General features: G+C 32.2%; 1 protein-coding gene across 1 annotated transcript; it reads left to right on the forward strand.

Moving 5' to 3' along the window:
- On the forward strand, positions 1-27,931 carry LOC106100327. The gene is made up of 2 exons (XM_013279150.1): positions 1-537; positions 27,743-27,931. The coding sequence occupies exons 1-2, from the start codon at positions 1-3 to the stop codon at positions 27,929-27,931; spliced, it is 726 nt and encodes a 241-aa protein (XP_013134604.1).
- The last annotated feature ends 29 nt before the right edge of the window (positions 27,932-27,960 follow it).

The raw sequence follows: 27,960 nt of genomic DNA on the forward strand, positions 1-27,960 counted from the left end.
ATGTACTGGCGAGCCAGTACATACGTCCGGTCCGCTGCTGGCGATAGTGACAGGTTCGGTGTCTCGGTGGGTTTACACCAGGGGTCGGCTTTAAGCCCTTATCTGTTCCTCCTGGTAATGGATGCTTTGACATTAAACATACAGGAGGAGGCACCCTGGTGTATGCTTTATGCCGATGACATCGTGCTTGTCGGGGAGGATGAATGCGAGGTACAGAACAGGTTGGAAGAATGGCGGGTTAAATTGGAGGGAGCTGGTGTTAAAATCAGCAGGACCAAAACTGAACATTTGTTTTGCGATTTTGGCGGTCCGACCAGCTTCTCTCCAATCGCCTTAAATGGTGTGCCTATACCAACCTGCTCCGACTTTAAGTACCTCTGTTCTCTAGTCCAGTCCGACGGTGGCGTTGACCGAGACGTAAAAAGCCGAATAAATGCAGGTTGGATGAAATGGCGACAGGTTACTGGTGTGACTTGTGATCCAAGAATGCCTCTTAGGCTTAAGGGACAGATCTACAAGTCCATCATAAGACCTGTCGTATTGTATGGATCTGAATGCTGGGCCACCAAAGTTGCGGATGAAAGGAGATTGCATGTGGCTGAGATGTGGCTGGCGTATGTTAAGATGGATGTGTGGTGTGACAAGATTGGATAAAGTTAAGAATGTGTACATTAGAGGAAGTTTGAAAGTAGCGCCAGTGGTGGAGAAATTGAGAAGCAAAAGGTTAGCGTGATATGGACATATTATGCGACGAAATGATGGGGACATAAACCAGAAAGTGTTGAGATTGAATGTGGATGGCTACAAAGGAAGAGGAAGACCGAAGAAAGTATGGATGGATTGTGTGAAGGAAGATATGCTTAAGAAAGGAGTGGATTCAGATATGAAGGCTGATAGAGATGTATGGAAGAGCAGCACATACTGTGCCGACCCTCCATAAGGGATAAGGGCAAGTGGATGATGAGTTGAAAAAAAAAATAAAATGGAAACAACTGCTTTTAAAAGTAATTCACCTGTAAATCAGCCAAAAACTAACTGAAACGACCAACATCCCTGCAATTAAATCTACATCTGTGCTAAATTTCAACGTCGTCCTTTTAGGCTACAAACTCTGACATTCATCCACCAATCTAAGCTTTCGCATTTAACTATAATACATATTAGTATGAAATTAGTACGATTTCTAAGTAAAAGAATAGGATGATTGACTTAATTTTTCTAACGAGAAAAGTATAAAATTGAGTTCTTATTTTCGAAAGATTGACTATTGACGTTAAGGTAACGTCTATATTGGAACACGACTAATTTATTCGTAAGCAGTTCAGACTCCTGACAATTACAATTAAGGTAATATTTGCAGTCTGCATTTGGATCTAGTTTAAATTTAAATACCGCAGAGTTTCTGAACTGGATTTTAGTTTGTTTTAGTTTTAGTTAGTAGACATTTTAGTTTGTTTTTATTAGAATATTCCACAAATATTTTAGCATATGTCAACTTTGATTTTTTAAATTTTAGTAAAAAAAATAATATACTCCATAATTATGTGGTTTTAAGTTATCATATTTAATTCTACAAGATAAAAATGAATAAGTATAAATTGTGCGTTTCTTAGCTAGAAGTTAAAACAACATAGAATATTAAAAATTGTTTGAAGTAGTTTCTAAGTAAATATAGAGAAATAGTTTTCTAGTAAACACTGTCTGCTAAAGTGCGGCGTCGAGTAATCCACAAGAGAACGTCGGAGCTCACTCTTTGTTTTCAATTCCTTCAGCTCATTTCGAAGAATGCTCAAAGGAGTATTTCTATATATAAATTCTATATTAAATCAAAAGCCATCTATGTCACGAAGTTGCAAAAGCAGTAGGCAACAATTTTTTTCATTCAGAAAATGACGAAGAACAACAAGCTAGTAAGTGACTAAAAGGATATTGTAGAATGATTGTGTAACCAAAATTGTGAATTGATACTTTAAAACGAGAATTCTCAAATGTCTATACTTAATTCTTTATGCAGGCATATTATAGCAAGTTTTGCTGTCCCAGTTTAATTAACTACTTGACCAGATTGAAGCCGGTCGTAGCTGCAATTATATCTGAGCAATCCACGAATAAATTTTCTTAATTCTTTTTACGTTAATGGCTTTGAATTGCAAGTAATATTGTGTCAAAATTCAATTAACATATGACGTTAATGTAAAATATCAAACAAATTTCCATTAACAATGAAGATGAGCAAAGAAAACTAATGGTGTGTTAATAATTTGAACAAGTCTTTCGTCCTATTCAGCGGAAATCACTCTTGATTTATGACTTTAAGATATTGGCAAGATGCCTTTGTAGTACTCAAATCAAATAATAAGAAAAATTAGTTATAGAACCGCTAACTTCAATTAAGTCACAAGAAATTCGATCGTAAAATTTTACTTTTTTTAAAGTCTTATATTAGCTAACTAGCTGTTACAATATGGAGCACAGTTGTCATAACGATTAAGCAATTGAATTGTAATCTACAGGTCCTAGGTTCGAATTCCGCCATGTAACAATGTGTTTTCACAGCGTGGTTGACTATGGTCTAGTCATCCCTAACTAGGATAAGCGCCGATCCCCTCAGTGGTTACGATGATAATGACATTATCGTAGTATTACTTACAATCTACTATTCCACTAGTACTACCAGACGACGATAGTAACTTTGCTAGGAAGAATGTTGAATTTAATGATAGTGTAATTGAAAAAAAAGTAATAATATTATAATAATGATGATATATTTTATTTCAAGCCTAAGAAATCAGCTCATAAAATTGCAATCCTAACCTTTTGATATCTTGATGTAAATGAGTTAAATTTCTTTAACATTAATAAAACCATTCGAAACAAATGGCCTAAGTGCGTTACAATTATTTCGAAATTAGTTTCTGAAAACTAAGTCATTAGGCAGCTGTCGAGGCTATTCTTAATTAAATTTCAGTTAGTTTACAGTTATATTGTTATCGGAAAACTGTTATTGAACTACACATTTGTAAGCCCAAAACTGTTAAACGTTAATTTCAATTTGAAAGTCGACGTCAAACCTACCAAAACCTAATTTTACATTGTTATAACTGTTATCAAATTGATAGACGGGAAGAAATACTCGGATTGGTTTCGGTTTTCTAAATATGAAAACTAAATAGTGGGACTTTGGTTAATCTTTTTTTTTATAATATTGGGTGGCAAACGAGCATGCGACCATCTGAATCCACCGAAATGGAAATCGACCGTTGCTCATAAACATCCACAATTGCAGATGCGTTGCCTACCCTTAACTAACGGAGGAGACGCACACAAAGAGGACATTTCCCCTTCCTATGCGTCTCCTCCACCGTCAAATCCATTTTTTCTTTCCATCCTTTCCTCTAAGAAAAGGGTGGAAAGTTACTAAAAGTAGGCCTCCGGCACCACACACATCAGACGAAACGCGGAATTGCTATTAAAACAACTATTAAAATATGACCATTTTATTCAGGGCTGTATTTCATTCAACACTTTTCAGAGTTTTCAGTGGTAGAGCTCGCTTTAACATCTTCGCATGAATGGGCCGGCTTGCCCGGTGTAATACCACCATACAGAAAACAGGCGTGAAGTATAGAAATATCCTCTTTATGTGCATCTCCCCCTCCGTTGATTAAGGGTAGGCAACGCATCTGCGATTGTAGATTTCTTTAGGCAGCAGTCGCTTCGCCGTTTTGGCGGATTCAGGCGGCTGAATTAAAAGAAAAAAAAAACATACGGTTTTTAATTATTTCAATTCTTCCACTGAGTAACTAGGTATTAAAAGTATAAAATAAAACAATAAAACTGTATCTGCTCGTCAGTTGATTTTACCTACAAATTATTACATTTTGGCTCCAATTGGCTACAATTTGTCGAAATAGTGGTTAAACAGCGTTTAAGAGGATTACAATACACAATTGTTGACGCAACTACAATTTAAATTGCGTTGTAATATTCGTAGGAAGCTTTTAGTATTTTAACCGCGAATATAAATTAATTTATTGCTATTTTTTGAAAATGTCAGAAATAAAATAATGAAATCCTTATTCCTATAGGATCTCATGATGACATTTCCATGTAACTTACATTATTAGTACACTGATAATATAGAAAGTAAAACGAATGCATCTTCATGTATAATGGCTGGAAATATAATTGACTAGCTGTTCCCGTTCGGTTTCATCCGCATGAAATTAAAACTTTATTTTATTGTCTACATTTGTCAAATTGTCAGTAGGATATGTCAAAATTACCGTTACCATAATAACCTTGCTTCCTTAATGTCGGCTGTTTATAGTTATAGTCCTTTGCCATGAAGGTTAGCATAGCGTAAAATACTCAAAAGCGTGTCATAACTGTAGGCCTTTTTATGAAAGAAGTAATTATTCAAAAATATTCTGCGATCGCTGACATCCTACGTCACAAAGTAGCATGTTTTTACGCTTTATTATATTAGTAATTGAATGAATTTCATGGCATAATTTGTTTTATTCCATCACATTTAAAATGTATACTGGATATGCTTTTTTAATACCATTTGTTTTCTAAATCATGCTACAAAAGTCTTTTTATGTATCTTTAATTTTTACAAGCCTTTTTAGTACGAGTTCGTAACATTTTCCAACATTCCAGTTATCTAATTGAAAAACAATATAATTCCAGGCAACAAACAATGTTTAAGCGCTTGTTCCTAAATTAAACAAACAATAGACGTTTATTGAAACACACGGACGAGTTCCCACGCGTTTTTAACAGAGAACCTACGGGAGACTGACTTTATAAATGCGTTTACTAATAAACAGTTTTAAATAGGTGAGTAGGAAAATAAAATTGCAGAAAAAATGCAGATGGCACAAGGTTATTATCATAAACTGTTTAGTTGCTTTTTTAAAATAATGACAAAATCTGGTGCTGGTCCAAAGACCAAAGCGTATCCTATCAACCTTGTTTCAAATACAAAATATTTTGTTTCAAACAAAGGGCTAACGGATTTTAAAAATAAAAATGATTCTGTAATCTGACAAAACAATTTGTTCGTCATCAACATTTTCACCTGAATCCTTCGTGTGAACGGCGAACCCTCCAAAAAATTAAAAATGTTTGAACTTAATTTGCTCCCCTCTGTGTTATTCAATGACTCCCCGTAATTGTGCTTTGGGAAAAACGAATCTAATATCTTTTTAAATTAATGGATTGAAACAATATAAATAAATTAAGCGTACAAATATGTTTTTTGTACATTAAATACCAACAAAAAATAAAAACATCTGTCTTTTCATGAGGAGATGATTTATTTAGCTTATGTCTGTCCGATTGCTTTCTCTTCTTTATCGTCTCCTTGTAAATATCTACAAATAAGACTTAAAACAAAATAACCATTTATAATATGATCGCAAATTATGTAAGATGGTTCCTCGTTTGTCATCTACAACTAAAGTATGGATAGTTTATACCAAATTAGCTGTTCCCGTGCGGTTTCATCCGCATGAAATTATGAAAATTTCGTTTTATTATTTACATTTGTCAAGTTATCAATTTCAAATGTCAAAATGACATGACATGATGACAATCTATAGTAATCTTCTTTCCTTTATATTGGCAGCTTGTAGCTCATGGTCCCATTCCCACATTAGGGCTTTTGTCCAATTTATTTACTTTATATTGTATTGAATAGTTGAATAGCGTGAAAATTTATAGCCTAAAGCGTGAAGTATGTGTAGGGCTTTTATTAAATAAATAATTATTAAAAAATGCGCTGTGATTGCTGACATCTTACGCCACAATGTAGTGTTCGTTTACGCTTTATTATATTTGTATAGACTAGTATGTGGTAACCAGGTTATTCTGCTAATGGTACTGTTGTGCTAAAACATGTAATGTTGAGTGTAACATTTTCATACACGGAAGACGTAGCACTGGAATTAATGGTGTGTTAATAATTTGCACAAGTCTCTTATTCTATTCGGTGGACGTCACAAAGATTCATGGCTTCACCATTTTGGCAAAATGCCTTTTGGCAGTGGTTGAATTGAAACCTTTATTAAATTTTTAACCATACATTAAGTTAATTTAAACTCAGTTAATTTAACATTCAAAGGTAACTTTAATAAATAAAACAAATAGTTAACTATATTGGTTATAGCAATACAAAAAACGTCTAAAATGAGAAACATTCCCATGCAGATATGCAAACATTTTACGAATATGTATGCGCGCGTCAGGAACATGCTATGTGCAAATAGATGGTAGTAGTTTCATGTAGATGCAAATAATTTATGTATTTCCAAATGTATACAAAAGTGAAGCTTTCATTAGTTATTCTGAATGCTGTAACTAAAGTAAACATTCTATGTCGGTCTATGTTTCTAGTTGTTTAGTACTAGCACAACATAATAATTTACTTTTTTGTATACAAATAACCTTATCTTACTCGTACTTCTTCCTAATATTATAAAAGTGAAAGTTTAGATGGATGGATGGATCGATGTTTGTTAGAGCCCAAACGGCTGAACCGATTTCGATAAAATTTGGCATAGCTGTATAAGATAGTCTGAAAGAACATATAGGCTATTAACTTTTGTTTTTTCCAATACCACGCGGACGGAGTCGCGGGCTAAAGCTAGTATTAATATGTCGAAGAAATATTTTTTTTTATATTTGAATTTCTCGATATTAGTTTTATCAAATAGGTTTTATTTGAAAATATCATAGTTATAACCACAAAACTAAACGGAGAAACAGCCTGCAAACAATAAGCCGCTAGCAAACGTCCAAATCTAAATTCGGATCAATGAACTGTTGTGATGCAGTTAGAGAAACTTGAAGCTAACAGTTTTCGATAACTGTTAAACTTTCATAAATAATTTTCACGAAATAGATTTAATCTAACGCGAATATTCAATGAAATGATGAGAATGTTTAAATTAACGGAAACTTTCCATAGTTATTCATTTTCAATTGATTAAAGGAGGGTTTTTTTTTTCAAATGTAACTATGAAATCTTCCTTGTTTATAGTTGTAGAGACCTATGTAGTTAGTTTGATAAACTAATTTGAGTTCGACGTTACTCGTCTAGAAATGCTTATGCGTTTTTTTTACCTTATAATGTATATCTTTTCTTAGGCGTGCCTACTTGCGGCCTCTCATTTATCTTAGGGCAGGCGCGTTCATTTCCGGTCCGGTCCATTGAAAGATGCAAGCAACTTTTTTCTTAACTTTCCTCTCACGTTTCAATAAAACCAACTGCAAAAATGCTGCACCGGGAAATGCGTTTCGCTTCAAGCTATTCAGCGGAATTGCTAAGTAGCCAACAAGGCTTTAAATACACTTTTTACTAGTGTTACCTAGTTTTCTGTTATTTGCTTGAACTATATCTTACGGCAACGTGACGCTATAAATATATTAGTTTTGTTAGAAATGTATGCCAGTCACTTCTTTGAAGGCTAAAGGCCTGTCCCACCAAATTATAAAATGTCTGATAACAATCCAATTTGTAAAATGTGTGATGGGAATATCGAATTTTGTTACCTTATCTGATAGTGACGTCATTTTTAATCTATCTGCGCCTCTATTAGCCAGTGTTGGACAGGCCCTAAATCTTCTATCTATTAAGTTATGGCTTAAGATATTACTTTACTTATTACTTTTAACTATATACATAGGTAAATGTCAAAATTTAGATAAATGGATGGACGTTTGTTAGTTTGTAGCCGAAACGGTTGAATGGATGTCGATGAAATTTAGTATAGATAGCGAAGATAGTCTGGAAAGACACATAGGATATACATATACTTTTTTTAAATTTCAAATTTTACGCGAACGGAGTCGCGGGCGAAAGCTAGAAAGTTATATTCTCATGTAGTGTTTTAGTCAAATTAAGCAGTTAATAAAAAAAAAGTGTGACCTTACAGTCAAGGGTAAAAGTATATTTAATTAAACAAGATGTACATAATTGATTAATTAATACAAATGTTGAGTTTGTAAATATACGAGACCGTAAGTCGAATTACTAACATGTAAAGGAATTTCATTGCGGCTTGGCTTAGTGCTGCACAACTTTGTGTGAACCTTGTATTCCTTGTATAAGAGCCAACGTAATTTGTTCAAAGTTGTAAACACTACAGGTGAATGTTTGAACCAATACGTATACCAGACTAGCTGTTGCCCGCGACTTCGTCTACGTGGAATTAAAAATTAATAAAAACACAGCCAATGTTACTCACTGATAACGTAGTTATTTAATGATGAAAGAATATTACGGTTCAGTAGTTTTTCAGTAAATTCAATTTATACAAAAATGCAAATCTTTCCTCTTTATAATATTTTTCTATATACATAAATGTGATATAACAAATCCTACATCTGCTTAACTGTGGCAAGACGGCCAAGGATCAAGGAAGGATGGTATAGACATATCTTGATATATGAATAAAAATATTTACATTAAATTCCTAATTGATAAAGTTATGTTCTATAGAGTTGAATAAATTAGCATTAGCTAGTTTAAGATTCCGAGTCACAGTAAATACTTGGACGTGATCTGAATGACGTAGAAGGCTTGTCTTATTGGTATTCTTACTAAATACTAACTGTCGTTAACACGTCGAATTGAATTGGATATTTTGGATGGATAAATCTTGAAATTCATTGGCTTTCAATGAGAAATAGTACTTTATAGAGATATACATTTCGTTCTATTTCTATTGCGTATAAAACAAAAACATTGTCAAGTAACAAATATAACAATGGCTTGCAAAATGACTATTAGAAACAAATAGATTTACTGTAAATGAAGCGAATATATTTACATTAAGCATAATCCTTTAATTCCTGTCAGTTAATTACACAATCAATTAGTCCACTTCACTTGTCATTGATCACAAGATTCTAATTAGATAAGAACAATACGTAACTATATTTTATCTATATAATATTACACTATATTACTCTTTTTAATATTATAAATGCGAAAGTTTAGATAGATGTTTGTTGGAATCTTCCCAACCATCACCTCGCTCTGTAACCACATGAGGACAGATGAGAATAAAAAGGTTCATCCGTCCCACCACTTGCGATGAGGGCACGGTTGGAACTTATTTTATTTCATAACTAAGTATTCTATCTGTCACCTTATTGGTGACGTGTGACTGGTGGTGGGACTGGTGGTGTGTGACTAAAAGGTTGGACGGATAAAACTCTTTATTCTCACTTGGGGACAGAGCGGGGTGACTGTTGGGAATACTCCTGTTTACTAAAGTTTGTCAAAGATGTAGAGCATAGTCTTTAAGAACACATGGCAACTTTGTTTTGTTGTTTTTTAATACCACGCGGGCAGAGTCGTTTGCGAAAGCTAGTTATTTCATGAATTAAAAATATCTTTACAACGAAACATGTATAATCTGTAAGGATACATAGTTTTGCGATCTAGGTAATTGATATGATTCTAAAATATCACAACTCTTTAAAATAACTCTTCGACCCTTTACATAGTGCATTAACTGCAATTTTATTAATAAATATTTAGAAGGATAATTTTGACTGGTTATTAAAGACATACAACGATACGAAAGTTTTAATAATAATAAAGTAAGCTATACCACATAATTACAAACAACTAATGGGTAAATAAAACAGGAAATAAGACTAAAAGAAAATAAATGAATACCACCGGCCCGTTGTACAGGAGGAATCGTGGAAGAATGTAAGTAAGTATCGCGCGGAATATGCTCCGAATAGATTGTAGTCAGCAATCAAAGGCGGTGTTACTACACAAAAATGAGCTTGCCAATTGAACGCATGTAAGATTGAAAACTTTAATCTTTAATGAATTGTTCGTTTTAGTGTTAGAAGCATTCATTTATGATCTTAACTATTTATCAGAATAAGGCCTTTTGGCGATTATATGATTTCAATGTGCAATACGAATCTACTCAATTTTAACGTACTCTTTGTTATTCGTTTAAGATTTTTTTTAATAAAATAGTAGATTTACAGTATTGCAGTAATTAACGCCTGTTCACGTATATTAAGTTATCAAAGCAGTGCATGAATTTAGAATATTAATATTCGATGAACACAATATTCTATTCCCGATAAACTTCGACAATGGTAAGCTAAATGAAGTTTACGGTGTGAGCTGCCCGTGACGAGAGTTCATTGAATTGAAACTCGAGTTTGTACATTGTTTGCTGGAGCTTTGTCGTCGGCAACTGGTTTTAATAATCTTGTGTTTCAATTGTTTTGATAATATTTCGCGTGTTAGTTATTATGGTGACGGTGTTTGATTTGGCATTGTACATATATTCCATCTTCAATTATACAATTTGTATTTTTATATGTATTACTACTCGAAATATAATTTTTGAATTTTTTCTCTTTTGTGACTTTTTATCCACTTAAGCATATTTAAGACCATTTAAGCAAACATTCAGTTCTTCATTTTCTGTTACCTACGACTGTCCTTCTTTCGTTTATTTGAAGTGTGGAAGTCTACAGTTTCTTTAATTAATGTTTTCGTGTTTTTTATTAGTTTTATAATAGTTAATAAAAAGTTTAACGAACTCTTTACAGTGACAGCTTCAGGCACAGAAATAGAATTCCCGCGCGACTCTGTAACCCGATTTAAGTTATGTCGTTTTCGTTTTGTTTTGCTGCAGTCAAGAGGTAATTTATTTATTCAATATGATATCTTTTTAATATGATATATTTTGATTTTATTAAACTATTTAATTAGATAAGATGTGTCAAAAGTGATTTAATTTTAGAAAAAAATATTTTTATAAATGTTATGGTATTTGTAAATTATACTCTTATTAAATAAATATAACACTTGCTTTTTGTATCTCTTAACGTGATATTTTACATGTAGAAATACAAAATTATCTTCATTTGTGTTATAAATTAGATTTAATGTAAAAAGTCAGTAAACTTATAATGACAAATGAAAAATATTAAATAAAAACGTGGAAAGTATAATAAACCGAACTCAGTACGAAGTTCAAAATAACTTGTGATGATTGTTGGATTAAAATGTAAACGCAAAGCTTAACTGATTTTTCGTTTCCATACCTGCAGCGTGCTGATATCACGGAAATTGTAACAAATTTTAACAATTCAATGTAAAACAAAAATGTTATATCTTAATATTGTAGGAATTTCTTCGCACGAAAGTGTGTGTGTGTGTGAATTTCCGTACCAAATTATGGGCTAAATGTATCAGAATCTTCAAATTGGAGTTCCTTAGTGTAGATTTAGGAATTTACTCTAAGGGACTACTTAAGTAAACGACTGTCGAAAATTACTGTTGGTTAATGTAATAGGGATTTAATATATGTTTGAAATTTGAAATTTTTAATATCTTTGAACAATACATAGGTTAAGATCTACTGCCAGAAGGCATCTTGCCAGAATCCTGTAATTCTAATTTTCAAAGAACTTACAATGAATAGAAGGCTTGTGCGAATTATTAACGCGCCATTAGTTTCAGCTGAACGTCTTTATGTGGGAAATACATATTTTATAAGAAATTCATACCTCATCTTGTAAAAACTTTATTTTATTACTCAAAAGATTTTTTATAGATGTTGATTGACTTTCTATTTAAGAGTTGAACTATCTTTTTCTGAAGACAGTTTTTTAATAAAAAATACAAAGTTTTCGTCAGAAAAGTTTTAAGATAACTGATAGGTTTTGTTATTTTTCGATTATTATCGTGCTTATTAAAAACTCATGCATGTCAGTAATGTAATTTTTAAATGCTCCACTTCAATACAAAATTCATATTAAATGTTAAAATAAAGTGTTCATCTTTTCCGCAGATGTTCAGGCAACTTGACATAGTTTAAAACGAGTTTATGAGAGTAAATATAACATAGAAACTTGTTTTCAAGTATTACTGCCCGCCTTCGAACATTCCACATGAGAATAACAATGTTTTCAATTTCTTCAGCTCATTTCGACGAATGCTCGCAGGAGCCTTTCAATTTTTCAATTTCTTTTTAGATATCTCGTTTATTTTGTCGTCTTCACCGGTAATTTAAAATTTATTTGAACATCTAACTACGGGTTTGTTATATTAACTGTATAATTAGATGTAATTAAATTTTGTAATAAAGATAGCACGTTTGTTTCTGTGTGAATTTCAAGATAATTTTGAAGTCAAGGTTAATTTATTAGGGACCTGTTCTGCGATGACCAAGAGTTAATGGACGCCAAGATTTATTATATTTTCCACTCAGTGTTAATGTTTTCGTACGTTTGGAACATTTAGTAAAGATACGTGAATGTTTATTAATATTTTTATAGGATTTAGATATTATATGGGTAATATAAAACTTATTTTTCATAATAAATGCCCATCGTCACTTACAAATCAAATTGTCCAGTACTGAAATATTTTAATAGTAGCTTAACAAAAGCTATACAAAGGTAATAAGAATATAATATTCTTCTCTATCCCAACTACACAAAAACAGACGCGTGTAATTAATTACTTGATTTGATTAGGGTAGGCTTAAACTTCACTCGAGTAGCGACGGAATTTACTGATCAATTTGAATAATCTGTTCTGACTTATGCCGATATTTTATATTGGTGCGTTTATGTCAATACTTTAATTTCCGTTGTGGGACAGCGGCTCGGTCACTTAAGTTCTGCTATGTTTGTTTATGACTATCTCGTTATTTCTTTCCAGTGGGATCTATTTCAAAGCTTGCTAGGTTGATTCCAACTAAAGCTGTACCAACACCATCACCATTTGTGAGCTTTATGTAATAACTAAGCACACTGCCCATAGAAGGGCTTGTCTTAATCCCTTGAGGGAATTTTAAGAACAACATTTAACTGCGACATCGTATCTGCTAATAGCAAACTAAAAAACTGAGAGTTTCTGAGTGAAGGGGTTGTTTTATTCAATGAGAAAGATCCAAAATTAGACACCATCGTGGCATCTCCGATCGTAGAGATTTCAGTATATTTTTTTTAAATTTATTGCTCATTCTAACAACATAGTGAATGCCAGCGCTGTGTATCATAACTTAGTTAAGATTACTTCGTTGGCAGTGAATGCAACACGTCTATACGTGGCAGAGGCAATCATAACTTCATGTTCGGGACTACAGTTATTGACATATGGCGTTAACATCATCATGAACGATATCCACTGACTAACATTACATTTGGCAGTACTAGAATTTATCTAAATAAGTGTGTGTAAGCATGTATTATAATAAAATTTGCATTAGAGTGTGCGCACAAGTGCAACTGAACTATAGCATAACTGTTTAGACTCGCTTTGTATCCTATGAGCTTATATGGAGGTGCCCATACTACTAATTTTAGTTGTAGGTGCACAACTGTTGAATGGGCTGAGAAACAATCGACAATCGCATAACGGTTGTGCCATAGTTTAGTCAAAGGTATAAACCCGCTTAGAACCTTATCCTAATAAAATAAATATGAAGGTAAACTAATGTTTGCATTTTAGATACATAATCTAATTGTTTCATACAAGTTTGAAGTATTATTGAGAGTCGGTTTTCCTTATGTCATTTTGTGTTCTATGATAATAGTCAAGATGTTTACTCCTCAAAAGGCCTCGGGTGGTCTTTTATCGTCATATTTTTGGGCTATAGATTAAATATCTATAGATGTGTATTAACACTAATATCAAAGATTCTTAATTAAATTGAATTTACTGCCACTACTACCGTCTAGGATGAATGGTACAAGTTACTTTAAAAACGAGAGAAACGAGAACGTAGCAACCGCGTGTGTTTATTAAATTTACTTTAAATGCATGTTACTTGAAGGTGGTTTTATTAATTATAGCATAAATATGTTCAATGCGACAGATTTCAATTAAGGAATGTCGGTTTTAGAATTACTCCGTATATCGTTGTGCCTTCAAAGGAAATATTTTATACAAAGAATGTCGTATTTATTATAAAAGTGAGAGTTTAAATGCCTTCTTAATTAATTATATGTCAAGTTAAAAGGTTTAGTTATAAAGCTGTTTTAAGTAAAAAATAAGTTTTAACTTTCAGTAAGTTTGATATAAGATTTTATTGTTAGACAACATTCAATATGTTGCATGTAAGTCTAATATACATGCAATAACATAAAATATGTGTTGTAAATTAACTTAATGAGATACATCGTTGTTTAAAAAGTAAAAGATTTTAAAATTTCCTTCCCAAATAAAGATAATTTTAGCAGACATCTTATATTGGACAATTAATTTATTAATTTTGCTTTTAAAGAGTTTTTACATAATATACAGAACAATAGATTATTACGATTCTTTCCAAAAACAAAGCTTCATCGCAACGACTTCCGAATATTTTTTTAGTATTTCGTATTACGTAATACAAGTACCTTGTTATTTTCGCAACGAGCAATTAAAGTAAACCATAGTCTTGTATTTAAATATAAAGAAATATATAAATAATTAATGAAATATTTCATCGTTTTATATTCACTTGTCGGGAATCGGTTAATCCTTTAATTAATTAATCCATCGATTATTCTGCCAACAACAAAGCCTCGAGCTGAATTAAGCCGAATACGAACTTTATTCTCATTTATTGTGAATCGTTATTATATTAATACTATTATATTGTATTACTTTATAGAAATGATTGTAAATTTATTGTGTTACAGCTTACATTATACGACTTAATAATGTTGTTAGTGCACGTTTCAAATAAGATAGTGCGTGTCAATGACCTTGATGTTTAAAATTGAATGGAACAAGTTTTACGAAAACATTATTTGCTTATTGTATTTAGAACTCAGTGTTTGAAAAAAAAATATAAAAGGAGCTTCTAGTGACGTGCGTGTTTACATTCTTATTTGAAAAGTAATGTAATTAAAAATAATTTTGAGTTGTTTATATGCTACTAGCTGTTGCATGCGACTTCGTCCCCGCTAAATTAAAATGTAATAAAATATATAGCCTATGTTACTTACCGATAACTTACCTTTGTAATGGTGAAAGTATTTTTAAAATCGGACCAATACTTTTTGAGTTATTTCAATACGCATCTTTCCTCTTTTTAATATTTGTAAGATAAATATAGCAATACAAAATGTGAAAGTAGTTTTTCTTTGTTCATTATTTCGTCGTTCTTTTGAAACACATTCTACAAACAGAAGTGTATGCGATGTTACTCAAGAAGACTAAAGGAGAATAGCTCTTGCCTTGTTAACGTTAATAGGGTTTCTAATTACTTTCATTAACTACACAGAGTTTAAATACAATACTCTTCCAAGGTAAGTTGCTATTCACTGATTTTCTAGATAATTTCTTGATCTATCCATATCTATACTAAAATAATAAAGCGTAAACGCACACTACTTCGTGGCGTAGTATGTCAGCAATCATATAGTATGTTTGAATAATTCTTTCTTTAATAAAAAGCCCTACACTTACGACACGCTTTATGCTATATATTTTCACGCTATTAAACTTGAGGGTAAATCAAAACCTTGATAGGGGAATGAGACCATAAACTTCAAGCTGGTAGCATCAAGGAAGCTAGATTGCTATGCTACGGTAATTGGTACCCAATGTTAAAGGCCTTAGCTGTCCTTTGTGCATTTGAATTTTGACATTTAACAGCAATAAAATAAAGTTATTATAATTATAATACATGCGGATGAAGCCGCACGGAAACAACTAGTAGCTCATATTCGTAAATTTAATATTTTTTCTGAATAACTTTTTTTCTGAACAGTGGAAACCTTTTACATGTGTACATTTGTATGTACACGATGTATGTACACGAGTAAGAATAAAAAATATTTAGAAAAAGCGAACCTATCTGTTAGCGACTGATAAAATAACGCACGACATACGGTAACTCTGCATTTACGATATCCCATTTCCTTTAGCCCGTTGTATAAAAATGTAACGTGATTCCATTGGTGTTGTAACTTACATATAAACATGATTTGTTTATTTAATGGTATTAGACGTAAAATATGTCGAAAGATATTGGTAATCTAATTACTGTTTTGGTCTTTTTAATTCTATTTAAGAAGTAGCTTTCGCCCGCGACTCTGTTCGCGTGAAATTACAAAAAATAAAACAAAAAGAAGTGGTGTACCTACGTGTTATTCTAAGCTAGACTCTACATCTATGCCAAATTTCATAGAAATCCGTTCAGCAGTAAACGGCAACAAACTCTAACAAATATCCATCTATCCATCTAAACTTTCGCATTTATAATATTAGTACGAAGTAGGATTAGTACGATAGATATTAAGAATTATTTTACTTAATTAGAAATATATTAATTAGAAATAGAAATTAATAGATAGATAGATATTAAGAAAACCAAATTAAACATATTGTGTAATAAAAATATCTGAAAGTTTTAAATTCCTTTAAAGTCAACGTACTTGGTACATAACAGTATTAGCATTTTATATACAGTGTAGAAAATTACTTAAGCTTAGAAGTAACAAGGAAATAATGTTAAAGCAATCGTGAAGTTTATCCCCAATTTTTAATACAAATTTTAGAGAACGTCTACTTGAAAAATAACTGTATTTTTGTAAAGTCTCAGTGGTTTCTACCATATGTTATGCATATTACATTAGTAGTAGTTCTTTTACTATAAAGAAACAAATCGCTTTGATCAGAAAGTCTATAACTCAACTTATTTCGGAGGAAATTATAATTTAGGTTCGTTAAAGGGAGATTGTTTTAGTGAAAGGGCGCAATAGCCGGCAGCGCGGCATAAATCCACAATTTGTTTCGTCTGCCTCAGCCCCGGCCGGATGAAACTTTCATCGTATCTGCAAGCTACAGGCGTGGAAATAAAACCGACGCTCGTAAGCTTTGTATTAACAACTTTGCAATCAACGCAACATAAATACACATTTTTTTGGTAATGATTATTCAAATATTTTTGCCAAAAGTCAAATCTAGTAATCATACTAATATTATAAATGCGAAAGTTAAGATGGATGGTTGGATGTTTGTTAGAGTTTGTAGCCTAAATTGCTAAACGGATTTCGTACAGACGTAGAGATTAGTCTGGAAAAACAGACCGGCTACTCAGTTATGTTTTTTTTTATTCCACGCGGACGGGGTCGCGGTCGAAAGTTAGTTCTAAATATTTGTACAATCGACATTGTTACGTTGTACTTCACAGGTGTAATTTCCATCAGTCGTAATCGGTTTAATGGCATAATACTTTTATTCGTCTAATATAAGGTAAAAGCCACTTTAAGCATTAAAAAATAGTAAATGTTCATAATTAGGAGGTTACATTATAATAGAATCATAATTCACTGCGGATACAATTTCCATTTGTTCTGCTTAACTTAACTTTGAAATATGTGCTATAAAGTGCGCAATTCCTGAGATATATGTAACTGTAGCTTTCTTTGTATTGGATTTTAGTTCAAAACGTTTATTTATTTATAGTGCTTCTATTATTAGTTTTTTAAACTTTGGTTAGAAACTATTAAGTTGCTTATTAAGAGCGGGCACACGTCTTTGACTAAACTATAGCATAACAGTTGTGTGATTGTCTGTTGTTTCGCAGCCAATTCAACCAATTAGTTGCACAACTAAAATCGATTAGAGTGCGCACTTATTGCTCATAGGAATCAAAGCGCGACTAAACAGTTGTGCGATAGTTTAGTCGTTGTGCTACAGTGGTAGTGCCCGCTTTAACATCTTAGCACGAATGGGCCGGCACGCCCGGTGTAATACCACGACCACACAGAAGACAGGCGTGAAATGGAAGCAATTCCGTGTTTCGTCTAATGAGTGTGGTGCCGGAGGCCTAACTTAAGTCCCTTTCTCTTTACCACCCTTTTCTTATAAGGACAGGATGGGAAGAGGAAGTGGATTTGACGGCGGAGGGGATGCATAGGAAGGGGAAATATACTCTTTATGTGCGGTCGCTTCGCCATTTTGGCGATTTCAGGGGGCCGCTTGCTCGTTTGCCAACTTATGTTATAAAAAAAATAGTCAAAGGCTAAATTTAAAATTATCTTAAAGTTGTAGTTATCCGGTGACGTCATCGATATAGTGCAGAATATTTTATTGATTGTAATATAGAAAAAAAAAAACATATTTTAATTTCTATAATAACTATCTAATAGCGATCTGCCAATGCCAAAAGGCAGGCTGCCAGAATCTTGTGCATATAAATCTTAGGAGATATTCAATGTATAGAAAAAGAGACTTTGTGACTTTATAAGCAAAAGCTTACTTGAAATATTTTCTATGAAAAATACTCAAAGAGCAGAGAAAATATAAACATTTTTCTCGTGTCAATTATTGTCAATTAGAATTGTTACTATAATTACTAGCAAACTAAAAACCTCAGCAATTTTGAGGTACTCGATGTATTTATAAAAGTGTAAAATTATGATTAAAAAATGTTGTTAAGTATACACTGCTGTGCTCTTAACACGGTGCTCTACTGATATAGAGTGTGCTAATTAATGTATGTGTAGGATGCGAGCAACACGAAGGGATTATGGTACACAGCGAGTGAGATATAGCGATTATGGAGAGGCTGCATTACGTACACTGTTGTACATACATGTAACCAATTTCGTGATATTCACATTTTATGTATACGGTATTTATTTGCATACTAGTTTCCGTCGGCGTGGAATTAAAAAAAACAATACGTAGCCAATGTGTTCGTCCAGACTGATTTTATCAATCCGATCAGCTATTTAGGCTACAAACACTAACAAACATCCAACTAAACTTTCGCATTTATAATATTAGTAAGAGTAAGATGTTAATTGAGTTGTCTGGACTAATAAGCTTTTAAAATACCAGCGAAATATTCAAGTATATTTCAGGAATTTGAGCTTAAATATGTTTGTAGTTAAATGAAGATGCCAGCTTTACTTATTGGCATAAAGATCAAAATTCTCTATGAATTATAATTGATTTCAGTTTCCTGGTAGCCAATATGATTGATTCGAAATTTTTGTAATAAAATATCTCACAAAAATGCTTTGGTTAGTTAGTAGTTAGTGAATTTTCTCTGAGAATACTCTAGTGATCGTAAATTTGCTCGTTAACGACAAAGGCTTCCTTTGGTCTATTCGTGGCAGTGAACAACAGAGCGTGAGCTACCTTTGTGAATAATATTTACACTCTGTATTTTCGTTAATGCGCTGTTTTATAGTCTAGGATTTTACTAAAAATCACGGCCAATAGAGACTAAAACACTGTTTAATTAGAAACGTTACGCTTCAGTGATCAAATTCTAGTTTTTAGTTGAACTTTGTCGTTTGTAAGGTGTAGATTTAGTTTTTTTTTCAAAATATTAGTATATTTTGGTTAATTTTCTATTACTTCCTTTAACCACTTCAACGAAGCTCCAGGCTCGTGCTAGGACATGGTTCACAACAATAGTCGAATGTTTCCATTCAAGGTCGGATTCGAACCCTCGACCGCAAGATCGGTAGTCCGTACCCTAAACCATTAGGCTATTGGCGCTTAGTTGTTAACTACTTTAGTATAAGCGTGTGACTGTAAAATTTTAGGTATTCTAAAGTTTGTAAACAGACAATTGTGTATTTTAAATTTCTTTAAATTGCAAACAAAGTAACAAACGGCGTTGAAAACACACAAACTGTCGAAAACAAGCTGCAAAATAAAACGCACTTCGTTTCGGCACCTCGTTAGTATCAGCGCAGGCCGGGTCGATTGCAACTGCGCCGTCCACCAGTCGACCCACTACTCCATGCTTTCCCCATTCGAGCTTATACGAGCAATTTACAAAATGTCAGCAACATTGTTTCAATGTAATTCCGCCACTTGATTTTTAAATGCATACATTCGAAAACACTGTTCTTTTTACACACGTTACAGTAAAGAGGGTCATTTAATGTCATGTGTAGGTACTTCTTCACTATCCATCAAATGAAATGGATGCGTTGTCAGAATTTTTATAAAATTTAGGGTGATAGATTAAAATAGAATTAGACCTGAAGCATATGAGATATATGTCCCTATATTACATTGGCTAAAGTAGTTATTCTGAACTAATCTTTGCAGGTACTGCCTCGAAATAAAGAAAGGTAAGTAGGATAAGGTTATCGTAAAATGCTGGTTATTAAAAGACAGTAGTTAACAATAAAAACATCATATGATTTTTGTGTAACTTGCTTCTAAACTTGATATCAAAACACAAACAATAATGAAATAGTTAAGGGATGTAATTGAAAGTGCAAATTGAAACATGTCGCGAGTTAATTGACTCCCAGACCGTCGGGTCGTCGCTTTGTGATGAATATTACTCAATCTTGTGACCACTCCTTGAAGCCACAATCCTCTTAAGGATAACCTATATGCGATGTTTGTAGACAATGTACGTAATATTTGTAATTTACACTTTATATGTATTTTTGTATTTTGTTAACAATTTGTTCTTTTGTAACTCAAACACATCTAATGACTTTTGCGCAATAGTTTGTTACCGAAGCCTAAACGTGTGTCATTTTGGACAAATTAATTCACGGTTTTATATATATTAAATGTATTACTAAGTTAATCTTTTTTCATGAATCCGTAAAATTAATAGTCTATTGTTAAAGAAACAAAATAACATCAGTCTTGCTACTTTGAGTGGTGAAAAACCTTTAAAAGTCGATAAAACTATTTTTTATTCTTGTAAATACAGACTATTATACCTTATACAATACAATTATTTGCACTAAGCTGGGGAGAGTACTACAATCAGTTGCGTTTGTGGAATTACGTGAAATAATGAGAATAACTGAAATAAAGAAATTTAAATAATTTTCACGTTAATACTAATTATGGAGTTCTTGTAAAAATATTACGTATTAATAAATAATATTACTATTTTTAAAATTTTACCTAAGTAATAAAAAGATCGGCATTGTAAACAAAAGCTTTAAGAGAATTGTTATCTAGTTAGCGTAAGAATATCAGACTTTAACTGATTTAGCAATTCGACGAATTTTCCAAATTGAAGTATATTGTAAACAAAATATCGATTATAATCACTATTTGGTATAAAATACGGGTCATTTCAACTTATAAAAGCATATGTTATATGGAAAAATAGTTACATGTTTGAACAATTGGTACAAATTGGAGATATCCGGAATGCGATGTAACAAATAATATCGATTAATGAGCTACCTACCGCTCAGATCAACGTGATCCCTACTAAATAGCCTATTATCTCCCAACGCACGTTTCACGCGACTTCCAAGAAATTACTTATTACTACTCTGGAACTGAGGATTCTCACTAATAATCTTTTGTACAGTTCAACAAAAAATGTGTAACATGTCGCCAACTAATAAATAATACTATCTACTGGGCTTTGATGCTAAACGTCTATACAAAGTGTCGAAATATAACACGTTATTTTTAATTAGGCAAATTACAAACGTTCGGCGTACACAATTTTCCCGTGACACAAAAACTGTACCGCTACTATTAAGAGAGATAATGGTTCATGTTATCCTACAACATTCACTTACAACTAATATTGTTTTATGGCTCCGTAACTAATTGGATGGTGCACGGAGGCAAGTTTTCGTACATAACAGCGAGAGGGCGCTCATATCCATGTGATAAAACTACTGTATTAAGCTAGAACTCGACTTGTTCATATTAAAAGAGCTTTTTTTTAAATTATACTATTAAAATTAAATCATTCATTTTTATAGCTTTCCGGCTGTTTTTTAGTGTTTCACTAATTAGATTTAAGACACCACCAGCTTTCGCCCGCATCTCCATACGCGTGGAATTTAAAAAAAAAGTGAGTACCAATGGGTTCTTCCAGACTATCCTCTACATCTATGCCAAATTTAATCGAAATCCGAACATCCATCTAAACTTTTCGCATTTAGAATATTAGGTAAGAGTACTGATATTTTGTTTAAAAGTTTTGCCAATTAAATTAATTAACTAACCTACCATTAACACAAAAGAATCAAAGCATTCCATGGACATGGCAGGTCATATATTAGTATATTAACATCTTTATTTATGAATGCAATACTACAATATTAACATATCATTATGTTCAAATTTAACAATGAAATTGAAGCCACAAGTTAATTAGTCTTCAATCTCATATTAATTAAGTCAGTTGAGTGAATACAAGAACGTTTTGTCTCGGATCTAATTTGGGGTTATAAATTGGAACATGTCCAGGGGTAATTGCATTCAACCCCTCGACTCAGCACTTTGAATATAATCCTCGGCCTGTCTTATCATATTATTACTCGCATACTAACATATACATATACAAAGTAACATTATTAAAAAAAAATTCGGATTAGGCAAATTGTTAAAAAATTGAGTATAATCCGATTTAATACCTAACTAACTAAAAACTAGCTTTCTCCCGCGACTCAGTCCCTGTGGGACTAAAAAAAATGCAGTTTATGTGTTGTTTCAGACTATACAATACATTTATGCTAAATTTCATCGAAATTTGTTCCGCCGTTTAAGCGTCAAACAAACATCCATTTAAAATTTTGCATTTAAAATATCATTATGATTATTGTAGGTTTCGTGTAACTAATGTTTTAAGTCCATACTACAGTATTGATATATTACGACAAATAACCTCCTAAAATTGTAAGTGTAAGTTGAGTAGTAAAACGTTAGAATAAAGGATAACAATAAGAAAGTTATTAGTATGAAATAGAGAAAACCCACTAAAATGGTGTATAAGAATGGGAATGACAAAAGTGTCGAAATGGTATAAAACCAAAATTCGAAACATTTTCCTAAATACAGATCACAGTCGTTACGTAAAAAGCTTTTGCTTTTAATTTCATTGTGTTTTTCAATTAAAGGAATAAACGAACCTAAATCGTTTGTATCTAAATGAAGCAAACAAACAATACACTTATTGGAGCGTACTTTTCAGTTCCGTATTTTAATACAAACAAAAAAAAGCGCCTAACGATTTGTTATGCATTATTGTTGTTTAAAATAATCAAGATGAACCTAAAATATTTTAACTGCAAATATGGCTAAATGTTATAATTTTTAGAATGAGTTATTGTAATACAACATTTACATTTAAGATTCAACGTAAACATTTGTTACTTTGTCTAAAAGTCTAAATCAGGTCACATATAAAAAATTAGTATCAAAGTGCATACGGCTAAGAGAAATAAGATAGTAATCTGCCGGTGCCAAAAGGCATTCTGCCAGAATCTTGTAGTTATAAATCTTACGATACGTACAATGAATGGAAAGTGAGACTGTGACGTCCATGTTGAGAGCGCACTAAAGTTTACCAACTATCATATTTACAAGGTTCTATATAAAAGATTGATGGCAGAGAAACTTTTTGATGTGCTCGAGTAAAATGATCATCAATTTTATGTTCGTATTTTTGGATAAAAACAAAGTAAAAGTGTCCCTTGGTGCCTTTTTATGTACTTATTTAGATTGTATGGTTGTAAATATTATGAAAAATAGTTGGACTATGCTGTTAATTCTTTTCTTTCGTTGGATCTTTTAGATTTAAATTTAAATTTAAATTTAATTTAAGATTTAAATTTCAATTTAAAGAAATTCAATATATTACTTTATTGTATACTAGCTGTGCTCGCGACTTCGACCGCGTGAAATTAAAAAAAAATAGTAAAAGTGTAGCCTATGTTAGTCAGTGATAATATAGCTTTTTAATGGTGCAAAAAATTTTGAAATCGGTACAGAAGTTTTTGAGTTATTTCAATAGATACAAAAATCCAAAAATACAAAACTTTCCTCTTTATAATATTAGTATAGACATTGTATACTTATCAAGTTGTTTGGTTAATGTCTAAGAATCTGTATTTTAAATGAAACAACTCATTTTACTTTAATGTTTGTAAATAATGCGACTTAATTTACTTGCAAGCGCAAAGGCGGACTTGGATAACCCGTTAAGGATTGTCCAGCGGATGGAACTGAAGTCGTAACAGACACCGCAATCGATAATTGAGATACCATTCAGTAGGACGTGATCCTTACAAAATAGCCTATTACAGTTCGAAGCACGTACACACAGACTTCAAGTAATAACTTAACAGATTTGCTTTCAGATTTCAATTAATAATTTGTTCAATCTAATTTCAACAATGAGTAAAATATTAAATCGATATTCCAAAACGACTACAAAAACACTATAACTGTAATAATTAGAGGCAAAATGAAATTAAAACATAATCATTTATGTTGTTTTTTCTCTATTTTTTTAAAATTATATCAATAAAAGCTTAATTAGTTAAATATTAATATGTGCTGTATTAAAAAATATTTATTTTTCTATAAAAAGGCTTGAAACGCATTTACTAATTATAACTCTGTTTTGTGCACTGTGCTTTCGTAGTCTGCATAAGTTTTGTAATATATGGCCCGGTCCACTCGTAGCATTGCTTGTCACCGTCTCGTGTGTAAACCTTAATTAATTACAAAATATATTCCAAGGGAAATTATACCTTTTATCTTAACTCAACTTAAGCGCGGTAACTACAGCAAATCGATTTAAATAGGCATTTATTTAACCTATAGTAATATAATAAAGCACAAACACACTACTTCGTGGCGTAGGATGTCAGCAATTAGAGCATAGTTCTGAATCATTATTTCTTTAGTATAAAGCTCTACACTCACGACAAGCTTTATGGTAAATGTTTTCACGCTACTAAACTTAGGGGTAAAAATATTGGAAAAATACCTTCATCTTGAAAAGGAACCATAGTCTACAAGCTGCCAACATTAAGGCAGCAAGGTTATAATAGAAAAGTTCATTTTGACATTTGTAATTAGGAATTTGACAAATGTAAACATTAAAATAGAGATTTTATAATTTCATGCGGATGAAGCCGCATGGGACCAGCTAGTTGGTATATAAAAAATCAATAGAACATTGTTTTTCGAACGTAAAAAAGTACACTTATTACATTCCTTGTTTCACATTAAACCAAAATAAATACCGAAATAAACTTGTAAACATGTAAATTGGGGTCGTCCCGCGAGAACAACCCTGCGAAATGATTGAAATCATGTATGCAACAGTAAATAATTTTTTCATCCAACAGAAGTGTATAATTGTGAGAAAAAACTTTTTATGAATTTCGTACCTTGAATAAAGGAGGAATTTTCATAAATCATTTTCCACGATAACATCGAACTCCGGGAATCAAACCCACACGACATTACGATCACTAGTCCGTAATCTTATAGGCTATTGACACTTCGAACTTCAAGAAAGTTGATGAAGACAAGTACATTTATCTATATTAATATTATAAAGTTGAAAGATTTGTTTTTCAGTATGTATTGACGTAACACAAAAGATAGTGAGCCGATTTTTTAAAAAATTACCATTAAAAAGGCTAAGTTATCAGTGAGTAATTAAACTAAACTAAAGATTACTTTTTTTATTTCATGCGGATGAAGTCGCGAATAACAGCTAGTAGTTAATATTTGTTGACCACGAATTTTAATCACGCATATATAAATCTTTTGCAAATCATTCTTGACACCATCACAATATGAAATAACTAGATAGCTTTTCGCAATAGTAGCCGAGAAGCAAAGACGTAAGTGGCCAGTGAATATGAGAATATATTATGTGTCGTGAGTCAGGGGAGCGTAATGAAAATATTCAGTAAAGTTGGAAGCAACCGTTCCAACGAGTAGAAAGGAAAATACAAAATGGTATCAGTTTTCTCACGGTCAACGTGTTTCTTTGAAACCTCATAAACTATTTTTTATTTAAAAAGAACGTATTATTATTTAATAAACATATTAAATTGTGCATCATTTATATGCTAACATTTTAAATGTTACTAAGTTCTTCATCTTGAGATTGTTGTCATCTAAAGTATGCTCATTTATATACACAAAAATTAATTCTCTGGCGGTGTTTTTTTTTAAATAATAAGTTACTCAAAGTTCTTAAAAACAATTTGATTTAAAAAAAGGATGTATTGTATTAAAAAGTAAAATATGAATCCTGGGACAGTAATGTCAATAATCCTGTTAATTATTTTCCATATTTACTATTTACATAATTCATTTTAATACTTAGAAAAATTATAAATGCTTTTCACGCCTTAGCGAAGAATAATAAAATACTCTCGCGTTCGCTGCGAACGAAATAAATTTCTACTCCAAAGACTGTTACTGGTGAAATTTAATAAAGGAAACTTGAATCGATTTCGTGGAACTGAATCATTTAAGCTTTTTATAAAATACACCATAATGTATGGACGTAACGACGTTCCTCTTCATATTTTAATATACGTTTTGAATATTACAGGTATTCTGTGAATATTAAATAGCTTACTTTTAACGAGAAACTTTCGTTATTTGTTTATATATTTTTGCCTTGGCATAAAATGGGTATGTATGTATTTATTTTTGTTTATTAATGACCTCTACCTTAAATCTGCAACGCAGTAAATTAAAAGAGTATATTGAAAGTTTAATTTCAAGTTAAAGTTTGGCTTTTAAAGTAATAGTCTTTGATCTACGACTAGTCTGCGCTATTCCGGTATACGAGTAACTACCTCAGCCGTCAGTTGAGTGTGGTCGTGATCTCAAAGCGCAGCATGTTCGTTAAATTCTTTTGAACATACATATTTGTTTAGCCTCGAACTCTTTATTCTCCAGAAAAGCCTCGCTTCTAAAGTAAACTTGTTAGGCGTTTTTGGTGATTAAAAAGGTGATATGATTAAGTAGGGAGTGATCACTGATGACTGATGATAGAGTTATATGGAAGACAAAAACCTTCCGCGTTGACCCTACGGGAGTAAGTAGGGGTGATGACTAGTTAAACTTTTTGAAATATCGGTGGTAAAGTATGAAAATAAAATTTGAATTTACGTTAGAAATGTTATGTATTTGAAATCTACAATATATACGAGCTTCATTGACTATTTAATCCCAAGAGTGTCCTCGAGGTCTTTCAGCGGCTACCGTAAGACTACTTTACTTTTCTCTTTACAGTATATGTTCGTTCGAAAAATATAAAAGCTATACAAAGTTTATTGTAGGAAGATTATTTGTCAGTGGACGGGCCTTAAAATTTTATTACGAAATCTGTACGTTCAAATAATCGTAACTCGATTATGGCGTGTAATAACATCACGCAACAGTATTTTTTCCCATTTATCTTAATAACTTGTTTTTATAACTCAATATCTGGGAAGATGTTACGGTAATAGATTTACACGTTAATTATAACTTTTATGAGACGCTTTCGCTTATCAAAAATTATTATTCGACACGTTTTACACCGACATTTTCCTGCCGTTCGTTCGACCGAAAACGATTGCAAATTTAAGTCGCCTAATAATGTAGAGAGGTACGAATTTAAAGGTAATAAGATGTTCCAATTATGATTTGTAAAGGTACCTTTTTATTTATTATTAAAAATGGTTTTTATAAAGGAGGTTGGCAGATTTTAAGACATTTATTTAATAACATTCAACCTACTTCAATAAGAAGGAGAAGAGAAGAAATATAAACGTGTTTCATTTGTTTTTTGGTCCCAGAAGGTGGTTTCAGGAACGTCTTGAAGGCGCCTTATGGCTTATGAATATGAATTAAATTTAAAACATTACGCGATCCACTGGTCTTTGCCACCTTTTACTATATAAAAAAAAACCTAACCAGAGTGAAAGTTAATAAAAACTGAGTTACCCTGTACTTTTGATTCGGTTTCAGAGTTCCGTAGCTGCTCAAATAGTGAGCACCGCTGAGCTTGAATCGTTCAAAAATTCAACCAGTTCCTTGGAAATGAAGGGACTTGTTCGAATTATTCACGCGCCATTAGCTCAGTTCACACTTTTGCGTGGAGCATTCGCTCCTTTACTTAGACTAACGCTCACTGTCTTTGATAAGAAGGGGTTGTAAATTGGGCTCGGTTAATTACACACGTCTTG

Source organism: Papilio polytes, unplaced genomic scaffold, assembly GCF_000836215.1.
Source record: "Papilio polytes unplaced genomic scaffold, Ppol_1.0 DF824047.1, whole genome shotgun sequence".
In the NCBI taxonomy this organism is placed as follows: Eukaryota; Metazoa; Arthropoda; class Insecta; order Lepidoptera; family Papilionidae; genus Papilio; species Papilio polytes.

Coding starts and splice junctions, on each gene's coding strand:
- LOC106100327 (XM_013279150.1), top strand. CDS start 1: ATGTACTGGCGAGCCAGTACATACGTCCGGTCCGCTGCTGGCGATAGT. Junction 538..27,742: donor AGTCCATCATAAGACCTGTC/GTATTGTATGGA, acceptor ATTCGGTTTCAG/AGTTCCGTAGCTGCTCAAAT.